Genomic DNA, 11,201 nt, shown 5'->3' on the forward strand with positions numbered 1-11,201 from the left:
GTTGGTTGAGGAATTTAAGTTGAGTAAGGAGGAAGTGAGGGCATCAAAGGACTGGGCATAGTGAAGAGTGAGAGAACCAATGGATTAGAATCAGAAGCCTTAAAGATGTACATACCACTTCAGCCAATTATCCATATGTAGGAATTTTTCCTTAAGAAATAATGGTGCAGGGACACCTGGGTGGCTCAGTGGTTGAGCATCTGCCTTTGGCTCGGGGCATGATCCTGGGGTCCTGGGATCGGTCCCGTATCGGGCTCCTTGAAGGGAACCTGCTTCTCCCTCTGCCTGTGTCTCTGCCTCTCTCTCTCTCTGTCTCTTGTGAGGGAATGAATAAAATCTTAAAAAAAAAAAAAAAGAAAAGAAATATTGAGGCAGATGCACAGCACACATGAGAACATTCATTTCAGTATTTTATGTAACAGTAAAACTTATATTACATAATACAATTATATAAATATTTATCAATTGAGAGTTGGTTAAATAAATCATGCTACTAAATTAAAAACAGGTTTTGTGTGGTTGTGTGATCATCTGTCAGGTAATACACAAGGCTATGTTGTGAATTTGTGGAAACTGGATTGATGAATTTATTCTCTGGCATTCCAAATTACCGCTGTTTATCTTTCCATTGCTCTAATACTCACATTATTATATAACTAGACTCCCTAGAATAATAAGTAATAAAGTAAATGAGAATGTAATTAGACCTTGCAGTGTTTTTTATCACCTACAGGTTAGTCATGGAAGAGTAGTCTCCGCAGAAATAGCTCTCAAGGGGCCCAGCGCATGATCCTGGAGTCCCAGGATCGAGTCCCACATCGGGCCCCCCACATCGGGCTCCCCTCATGGAGCCTGCTTCTCCCTCTGCCTGTGTCTCTGCCTCTCTCTTTCTCTGTGTCTCTCATGAGTAGATGAAATCTTTAAAAAAATTTTGGCAATTAACCAAAAATATTAAAAAAAAAAAAAGAAATAGCTCTCAAATTGAGCAGGTACACAGTACCCTTTCTCATTCCTGATGATCACTGCTCATGGAGCATTCTGGTGCCTCCTACCTGCCTATAAAGTTGGGTGTTGACACTCTCCCAAATGTTACAAGAGCCTGTGGTATAGGTGCTGTTCAAAGGAATATAGCATAAAATGTATAGTATGTGTAGTGTGTATTTTATAGTATGAAATGTGACATTTCTTCTTCTGGAAATGTAAAGGAATAATAAATAATATCTGTAAGCATGCATAATATTTGGTCATAAATTAGACACTTAAGAACACAAATGTGTAATAAATTGTATCACTCTTCAAAATCCTTGGGCCGCCTGGGTGACTCAGCAGTTGAGCATAAGTCTTTGGCTCAGGGCATGACCACGGGATCCTGAGATCGAGTCCCGCATTGGGATCCCCGTGAGGAGCCTGCTTCTCCCTCTGCCTGTGTCTCTGCCTCTCTCTCTCTGCCTCTCATGAATAAATAAATAAGATCTTTAAAAAAAAAATGCCCATCGCCCTCCCCTCCCAATTTTAAGCTTGAACATGTGACTGCTTTAGAGACTGAAATGTGAGAAGTGATACATGCCCATTTTAATCAGAAGTTTTAACTGCCATTGTATGATTCTGTCGTGTTCTCTTTCTCCTCTGAAATGCATTATAGGGGGAATATTCCTTCTGCCTAGGTCTCAGAATGAAAAGGAGACAGTGCCCGGCTGCAGGGACATGTAACATACATGGAAGGAACAATACTTTGGAATTAAGCCACTAAGGTGTTGGGGTTATGTGTTTTGTGAAAGTTAGTCCAAACTGACTGCTATGATAAACTAAATAAATTGAACATTACACTGGATGTACATAAAAGCCTTCAGTACATTTCGTAGAATGGAGTAAGGACTGCATTTATCCATTGCTAACTATCACACACTATTCATGCATTTATTTATTTATTTTAAGATTTTAATTTATTTATTCATGAGAGACACAGAGAGGCAGAGACACAGGCAGAGGGAGAAGCAGGCTCCCTATGGGGAGCCCAATGTGGGACACGAACCCAGGACTCCAGGATCACGCCCTGAGCCAAAGGCAGAGCTGAGCCACTGAGCCACCCAGGTGTCCCATGTTCATGCATTTAGTACTCATATTAACCATATGTGATGTGTGGTATTATCTGTAGATGAAGGTTGAAGGAACTAGGACTAATAGTAATTTCACACAATTAGTCCTGCTTCACAGTCTGGTTTTTATCTTGCTAAGGGGCAGAAATGGTTATGGTTCCCAACAGATGACTCTTGGTGGAGGGACAATCTGAGGCTACAGGGAAGATGAAACTGAAGGATAAAGGGGAATTTTTCTCTTCAAACATATACGATCTCTGTCATTTCTCTTTGTGGTTATAATTTGCAATGATATAAGTGAGATTTTTCCTCCCTGCACTATTAATCATTTGAGTCTCCTGCTCATTACACCATTGTATTAACAAGAGATAGAGTGTCATATGAAAATAACTGTATTTAAAAGCACAGCTTATTTATGCATTTCTGTATTTTCCATATTATCTTACAAAGAAAATATGTTAATTCTAGAGTGAGAAAGCCAATATCCATCCTACATTGGTCTGGCAAGTGAGATTATAAATTAGAGTTTTTCTTTGTCATTAAGAGAAAAGAACTGAACATTCCCCAAATCAGCTTCATCCCCACTTATATATGTGTCACATACATGAATAGAATATTTACCTACTTAAAATTTAAAGGTGAATAGGACAGTTGTGGAATTAGGTTGTTCATTTGTTGGGCATACCTGAAGTATTTAAGTACACGTTCACGGTCCTTTCAATCAATGACAAGTTAGGTGAAGAAAAGAGAACATTCTTGTAATGCTTCCTGGACAACAATATTCTGGGAGTTCTATTTTATTCATCCCCTGGGGTCCCCCCCACACTCAAATTGATAAAATGATGACCTTAAGGTAAAGTTTCATCTACAAATATAGAAAATAAGAAAATCCTCTGCTCTCTCCACATTTTGACTTTATATGTAACCTTCCCTGTAATGAATTAGGAGCACCAGCACTGTTGAACACTTGGGTCAGACAAATGACTGAATCCATCAATGTAATTAGGCAGTAAAAGCAGCTTCCCAGAAAAGCAGTTACTTCTTTACTCACCAGACCAGGTTCCTTTTGTCTTTTCCTCGTATGTCGTGCTTCTTGCTCTGTATTTCAAAACAACCTCTCTTGCCATTGCACTATTGCTTCTCTGACAGTTGCAGACCCTGATATATGATGATTCAGGTGGCCTCTACTTGAGAATTTACCTCTCAGGTTTAATGTAAATGTAAGCTAATAACTTCTTTAAGAGGAAGAGCTGCTTGATAAACACACAATCCTTCAATAAAGCTCGAAGAGGAAGGTATAACAGACATCTCAGGTGAGAGATTCAAGGGCCCTTTTAATGGATTGTTTGGCACTTTAGTCTCTAGTTTAATTTGCAAACAGCCTCTGTTCCCCTTCGAGTGATTTCTGCCAAGTATGCTATCTAGCCTCTAGGAAAAAAGGGGGTGGGGGGCAGTTGGTATTGGAAGGAGAGCAAAGGGACAGTCCAATTCAGAGCTTTTAGCTAGGAAATCCATTTGAAAACCTGTTGACTCATAAAGGACCACCCAGTCAGAATGCAGACGGAAATTAAGCATGACCAAGGTCCCTTCAAATGTTCTTCCCATAACACTCTACTCACAGAAGCTGTAGTGAAACTATAGCAGCTTTTGAGATTACATGACCTCAATAAGACCTAGAGATTTTTATTGGCCCACAGGGCAGGGTATTGAAGAGAAAATATTCTTTTACCTCTAAAATATGATGATGTTACTTTTCTGGATAAACAATAAAAACTTTCCACTGAACATGGTTGGAAAAAATAAGAACCCCTGTGTTTTTGAAATTTCGGGGTACGTGTGTGACTGTTTAATAGTCTAATCGATTCTTCCTAGTAAATCACCACTCTATGGGTTGGCATTGAAAGGAATACTGTTTGTTTCTTTGGTGAGCTTATAGACTGAGTAGCATGAATGGTGGCTAAAAAGGAGAAAAGGGAATGTCATATTCTTTAGTTATTAGTCTGGAGGGCAGGGGTTGGAGGTGAGTTAAAAGATGTAGAATTGGAATTCTAAAAATAATTAAGGAGCTATTTAGTAAATCCCTTCCCACAATAATGTGTGACTTGGAAAAATGATAGGTGACCTGGAGCATTAAAATTTCTCATGCAGATCTTGAATAGTAAATGATACAATCACATTTACAAAAATGACCACGCCCTGGGGTGGTAAGGAGAGTATTTTCCCAGCATTCCAAAAGCTCCTCTGACTCTCTGCTGTTCATGTTTACAAATTACCTGCCTAGGCTGGTTAACTGAAACACAGAGAACAGATAAACATGCTTAGCAAACCATTTAACCATGCTAAGCCCATAATTATCCTGCCTGAACATTTTATTCCTAAGTCTAAAATGGTTTAAAGTAGTAAAGTGTGGGTGTACGTATGTATGTATGTGTGTGTGTAAGAGGTAAGTTAATTGTGTGTGTAAGAGGCAAGAGAATAAGAAACATCTAAACACCATTGTTAGAAGGGAAGGTATAGGTTAACCTGGGCTCAAATAACTTCCTTCTAACCCATCAGGAGCACATTATCTAAGATTCTAAAGTGCTAAATTGGTCAGATAAGAGACTTGCTAAGATGTAAGATCCTCTGAACAATGAGGAAAGAAAATTGAAGTGAAAATTGCAATCTCCACCCACAAGAGACTTAAGTGAGATGAAGTGAAAAGTGTTTACAATGGAAGAAAAGAGGGAAAATGTGAAGAGGATGATATTTAATAATAAAGATAACACTGGGGACCCAGGGAGGAGGAAGATGACTGGGGAAAGGGGCCAGCAAAGCCAAAGTCATAAAGCTCCACAGGGGTCTGAGCCTGGGGGTTGGGAAAGCTCAGAGGAGCTTATCAGAGTCAGCAGTGACTCTGCCAAATGCTGAGTGGACAATTGGTGTCAAGGCAGCAGCAGCAGATGTTTTTCTGGTAGAAGAATGGTGGAATGATCGTCACAGCAAAATATTGTGCCCTGCAATAAGAGCTGTGTTTCACTGACAGCTGGACAAGAATGCACACAGACATAGGGGCAACACAGAGGCTGTGTGCAAAAGCTGGAGGGTTGGCAGACGGGGAGGGAGGGAGGGAAAAACAGAGAGACACATAAAGATGCTAAAGAACAGGTCTCTTAGAGAAGCATCTGTAAGGCAACCAGGACTAGCTACTGGGAGAAATAAAACATAAAGAATGGAAAATCGTTCCCGCCATGCAGTGAAACATGTGGGATCTGGAGCTAGAATGCCAGTATTCAGACCCTGTCACCTACTAGATGGGCAACCCTGGACAGGTTACTTGTGACCTCTTTGGCCTTTAGTTCCCTCATCTGTAAAGTGGATATAGTATAGTACCATCTCATGCGGTTGTTGTGAAAACGGAATGAGTTTATTGAGTAGAAGAACTTAGACTATTCCCGGTACCCAGGAAGCATCAATAAATGTTAGCAAGTACTGTGATGCCTGTGATCAGCTTCTGTGAGTGGCCCTGAGGTACCCAGAAGTACCTAGTTTATGATGGTTGGGTAGTATCTACATTGTCACATCAAGATTCCGATTGTCCTCCTTAAGAGCAGTTTGCAGGGTGGTTACATGTAGTAAGGATGATGGTAACATTTTATGAGGTTTATAACTGCTTTCGGCAAGTCACTTACTCCCACCCATTGAGTCTCAGTTTCTATCTGTAAAATGGGGGTATATATAAAATACATATGATATATATGTATGTATATGTATGCATATACATATATGTACACATGTATATACATATACATAAAGGTTTCTGTGAGAGTGCCTAGAACAATGCCTGGAACAGTTTCAACACACAGTGTTAATCCCCCTTGTGATGTTGGTGATGGGCAACAGGTTTAAAATACTCTCATCTAGGAATGGAGATCCTGACTGTTCTCCCAGCTGCCTGTAGAGAGGCCTTGGGTTTAGCTTCTCTTGTCAGAGCCTGGAAGAACTGATCTTTTAGGTCACACAGAGAACTGACGTTTACCTTTCACAACTTATCTCAGGTGTGAACAGAAGAAAAATGACAGCTTGAGTCTTTAAAATGGGTCAGTGGTGATGGGAATACATTTTTAATTCTTCCTTGAAGTCTTTCCTCTCTAAAGGAAGGGAGCAAGAGGAAGCAGGTAACAGTTTGTACAGGATGGCCTCTGATGCTAATGTCACAGGAAATTTCTGCCTCCTTCTGCCCCAGATAGCAGCTGGCTTGCTGGTGGGCATCCTGCTATGGCTTTGACCACTTCACTGGGAAGCAGGTCTTTCTTCCTGGGGATAGACATCTGGATGATTTTGGCCAAGGACATGATTTCCCAAAGAGCCTCCCGAGAAGAGGTTCTCTTCATGATCCCTCAGTATGCATATTCATATTCAATTCAATAGGCTCTCTCCACTTTGCACACCCCAAGAAATACTTCCTATGGAACTCCAAGAGAAGAAAAGGCACGAAACTGAACAGGTGGTGATTTTGTACTTGCTACCAAATATTCAGGTTTTTGTCACCACCAATAGTAGAAACAAACCTGCAAAACTTTACCTCCATTCTTGGAGCCAACACTCCTTCTGGAGGAAGAACATGGAAGAGCCAAGCACCCAGCCAGCTGACTACAGGGGTAAGTCCCAACTGGGGCCTTCTTCAGAAATCCATTCCTGCTTTTCTTTCCCATCTGCTCTGCCAGGGCTAACTGGGAAGCCCCCAGGGTGGTTTCTAATATATGTCTTACAATGTCCAGGCTCCCTCCCCAGCAATCATTTATTAGAAAGAGGTTTTATGATACAAATTTGATAATCTCCCATGCACACTGGCACTGTTCTAATTGAAGTTGTAAGCCCATAAAATTCAAGCCCTTTGTCTTCCTGAAGGCCACAAGGTTTAAAAAGGTTTAAAAAGATACTATTGTCCTCTCTAACACCCACGACATTGTCACCAGGGACTGATTAAACAGACTCCTGAATTGAAACAGTGCGGATTTTGTCTAGGTCCTTTTCAGGCCTGACAATGGCCTTTTCAGTTCCCAAGACAAAAGGAGGTTTAAGAATCGAGATTCTTCTGAGATAACCGCATCCATATGGAAGGCAAGGTGGCCAGCAGCTGAGACCCAAACACCCCACTCCCTTCCCCCTCTGTCCTCTCTCTCCCCATTCCACTAAATTCCAGGTGATGACACTGCCTCAGCCACCCTACCTCCTGTGGGTGGGGGAAGAAAACTAGGGTCTCAAACTGGCCCAATGCCTACTCTTCACAGGCCTCACTGAGCCCTTGTTCCCTTCCCTGGATCTGATCTCCGACCCTACTCTCCTCAAGCACATCTCCTTGCAGTGGGCACCAGGGAGGCAGGTTGTCACTTCTCCCAGAGGGTAAACACTCTCATAGCAAGCTCTGCAGCTCCGGATTCCCAGGTGAAGCCAGTTACAGACTCCAAGGGTGGAAAAACTACATCTCCGAGATGAGAGTGCATGGGGATCGCGGTGAAATGAGACCCACTAGCAGATCCCACACCTATGTAGGCCCAGCAGGGCTCTCCAAAGCAGTCTTCTCTCAACTGGCAGCCCTGAGGAGGGTCATTTTCCCACCACCCTTTGATTTCTTCATTGTGCTACCCCCTTCCCCATTCCACTTCAAGTAGAGCTAAGAAGAAGCAGGAAATCACAGATGCCAAGTGAGGCAGTCTCAGGCTTAGTTGGGATTTACAAATACTCCGGGTGCTAGGGCGCGGGTGCTCCTCCGTCCCCAAAAGGACAGCTTGCGACCAGGCCTGGGCTGCTCCAAACGTAGTATGCTCTGCCCCCAGCCCAGCTGGCACGTCTCCAGAATAATTCTTATGGGAAAGCTTATTATGCCCTATCGGGGCCAACTGGGTTGACTTCTAGTGTCTAAGACACCAGCAGCTTCGGGAGCCCAGAGGGGCCTCCAAGTCACTTCGGGCCCAGAGCACCTCCCTTTGACAGGGATCCCAGGGTTTCCGGTTTCTCCCGCATCCCCCGCAACCGCAACCTCCTTCCCTCCACCCCTTCCCCCCAGTATCTTCCTAAAGCTGCGTCGGGACGGGGATCTGTCCTTTCCACGCAACCCGGGGTGGGGAGAGTGGACTGGCGCCCTGAACTCGGGTCCGGAGAGCACAGCTGCCATCTACGTCCCCAGCAGGCGCTCGGGGGACTCAACCCTACACATTTTATTCTCGCAGCACCACAAAGAGGAAAAATACTCTATTTCTTTAAAAAATAAGTTGTTTCCCATACAAATAGCTATTTAAAAATATACAAATAAGGTTTAAGCAATAAAATCTAGCTCTGGGGCTGGCGGTGGAGGGAAGAGGAGAGGGGGGGGGGGGAATCCTGGCTAAAGTTCCCTGCTCCGCGGCTGGTGAGGGCGGGGCGGGAGACCCCTGCGCCCAAGGAGGTGGGGCCCGCAGAGAGGAGGGGTCGGGGGAGCCCTGCGGGCCTCGGCCCCCAGCCCGGCTTCGGCCGCACGGGCTCCCCGAAGTCCGGGGCAGCCCCAGGTGCCCGCGGCCCGCATCGGGCTCACCAGTTCCAGGACACCAGGGCCGGGGGCGCCAAGTGCTGGTAGGCGGGGAAGAGGCCGAGCGCCGAGCAGGGCGCGAAGGCGGCGTAGCCCGGCACGGGGCAGGCGGCAGCCGTGGACGCGCCGCTCTTGTCCCGGACGGAGGCCGCGCTCACGTCGCCGCTGCCGCAGGGCTGACCGTCGCGCACCAGCACGGGGACCACCACGCGGCGCAGCAGGCCCGGGGCAGCGCGCAGCTCGGCGGGGGCTGCGAGGTCAGGCGGCTCCATCGCCCCCGGCGCGCCCGGGGCGCGCGCGCGCTTCAGCTTGTAGCGATGGTTCTGGAACCAGATTTTGACCTGCGTGGGCGTGAGGCGAAGCAGGCGCGCCAGCTGCTCGCGCTCGGGCGCGGACAGGTAGCGCTGCTGCCGAAAGCGTCGCTCCAACTCCAGCGTTTGCGCCTTGGAGAACAGCACCCGGCGCTTCTTCCTCTTTTCCGCGTCTGAGCCGGGAGACGCCGGCCGAGCGGACGGCCGCTGCGACGAGTCGGGCGGGCTGGTCTCCGGGCTGCTCTCGTCCGAGGCTAGAGGGGGCAAAGGAGACACGGCCCCGTGAGACGCCGGCTCCCCCGCCCTCGGGCTGCTGCCCGCGCGCCCGCGCGCCTGGAGCCGCCGGCCGGAGGGCGCCGCCAGCTGCCCGCGGCTTTTGGGGTGAAACCACGTCCTTTCCCTGGGCCCACAACCGGACACCCGCCTCTCCAAATGCCACAGCCTGAGACGAGACCCCCTCCCCCCCCACCTCCTCAGAAACTCTCCAGGGCCCTCTTAAAACAAGTCCGCACCGGTCGCTGCGCCAGCGGACCATTTGCCGCAAGCTCGGGCACCGACCCGGGCCACCTCCACGGCCGCTGCAGGAGGTGGCCGAGGTTCGCAAAGCCGTGGGGAGCTGGGCTCGCCAATGCTGCCCATCCCGGACTGAGGCCTGAGAGTGTAGCCGTGTTTTCAAACATTTAAGGGCCGTTTCTCAAATACTTAAAAATCGTGAGCTCTAGAAACAGCAACCCCGGTCCCGGGCGTCAGTGCCAGGCGCAAGGACCTGCTCTCGGGCGGTGCTGACCAGGGCACGAATGGCATCGGGGTTTGAGGAGGACAGAGCCTCTGGTCCAAAGGCTGGTTGGGACTTCCCGGCGCCGGGCGGGCCGGGCGCACGGTTCTGCTCCCGCTCCCGACCCCCGCCGCGGTCTTGCGCTTACTCACAGGGGTAGTGGCCGCGCTCGGACTCCAGCCAGGCGGCGCAGGGGCCGGGCCCGGGAGCGCCCAGCGCCGGCTCGCGCCTCCGCAGGTGCTGTGCGTCCTGCTCGGGTAAATCCAGGAGGCTGCGCACGGTGAAACTGAGGCGCCCAGAGGTGGCCATGGCCACGGAGGGGCAGGGGGGCGGGGCAGGCAGGGCCGGCGGGGCGGCCGGGGCGGCCGGGGCGCCGCCGCTACGAGTGGGCGCCCGAGGCGCACGCCATGCGCCGGCTGCCGGGCGGGGTATTAGCGCGCTTACAGCGCAGTCTCTGTTTATATAAACAGCTCTTCCCACCCGGGATGCTTTGAAAGCCGAGGTCCGGGTCTCCGGGGTGTTAAGTACCTGAATGAGTGCTGGACCAAAGACGGCGAGCCCGGAAGGTGCCACCTCCGCCCCCCGCGCCCCGCCCCGTCCCCCGCCCCCCGCCCCCTGGCGCCCCGTTACCTCCCAGAGGAGGCAGGAAGCGGCTCTCCGGCATTAGCGATTCCGTCTGATTAGCCCAAAGTGGGGACAGATAATGGGGATTGTTACCGATGAATAACATCTTGGGTGGCGAGCGGTGGTCACCCCCCGCCTGTCGCGGCCCCGGCTTCCTCCTCCTCCTGGGCTGACGCGGGGCCTGGCCCCGAAGGAGCGCCGGCTAGGGTGGGGGCGGCGTGGGTGGGTTTATGAGCACCCAGGAATTTATTCCCTGTTTGCTTTATCCCTCGAGCTTGTTTGCGAGAGCGTTCGTTGCCCGCAATTACCCGGAAAGTGATTTACAAGGCGGCGTTAAGCCCCGGCGCGCTCGCCCGCTCTGCTCGGGGCTGGGGCCCTCCGGGGACTCGGGCGAGGAGCTTCAGGCGGCGCGAGGGGCCCGGCGCCCCGGCCGGGCCGCGGGCTCGGAGGCCGCTGGAAACCACAGCCCTAACGTTCCCGCGCGGGCTGAGCTGGCGAAGGGCTGGCTGCAGGGCAGGAGCCCAGCCCTGCGCCCGGCGCCCCAGACCCGCAAAACCCAGGCGGAATGGGCCAAGCGCTTCAGGTCCTTGGCGCCACCGCCGGGCCCCGTGGCCGCCGCTCCTCGGAGCCCCCCCCAGGCCCGCGCGTGGGCCCAGGGCGACGGCGCGTCTCACGGGGAGGCCGCGGAGGCTTTGGATGGCCTTGGCGTCGCCACACCCTCCGGCGCCACTGGGGAGCTTCAGCCGCGTGGCCTCGGGGTGGGGCTGAGTCCCGGGGCTACGCTTCTGCCCCGGGCGGGGCGGGCCTCGCGCTAGCCGGTCCCGGATCACCGGGAGAATCCGGGCTGG

The 11,201-nt window shown here is 49.9% G+C and overlaps 1 protein-coding gene across 1 annotated transcript; it reads right to left on the reverse strand.

Moving 5' to 3' along the window:
- Window positions 1-6,858: 6,858 nt before the first annotated feature.
- Window positions 6,859-10,351, reverse strand: NKX2-8 (NK2 homeobox 8). Its single transcript, XM_026019066.2, has 2 exons — window positions 9,882-10,351; window positions 6,859-9,208 (listed from the first exon to the last, which is right to left on the reverse strand). The coding sequence occupies exons 1-2, from the start codon at window positions 10,036-10,038 to the stop codon at window positions 8,646-8,648; spliced, it is 720 nt and encodes a 239-aa protein (XP_025874851.1). The 5' UTR covers window positions 10,039-10,351; the 3' UTR covers window positions 6,859-8,645.
- Window positions 10,352-11,201: the final 850 nt, after the last annotated feature.

Source organism: Vulpes vulpes, chromosome 6, assembly GCF_048418805.1.
Source record: "Vulpes vulpes isolate BD-2025 chromosome 6, VulVul3, whole genome shotgun sequence".
Taxonomy (NCBI): domain Eukaryota; kingdom Metazoa; phylum Chordata; class Mammalia; order Carnivora; family Canidae; genus Vulpes; species Vulpes vulpes.

Coding starts and splice junctions, on each gene's coding strand:
- NKX2-8 (XM_026019066.2), bottom strand. CDS start 10,038: ATGGCCACCTCTGGGCGCCTCAGTTTCACCGTGCGCAGCCTCCTGGAT. Junction 9,209..9,881: donor CGAGCGCGGCCACTACCCCT/GTGAGTAAGCGC, acceptor TGCCCCCTCTAG/CCTCGGACGAGAGCAGCCCG.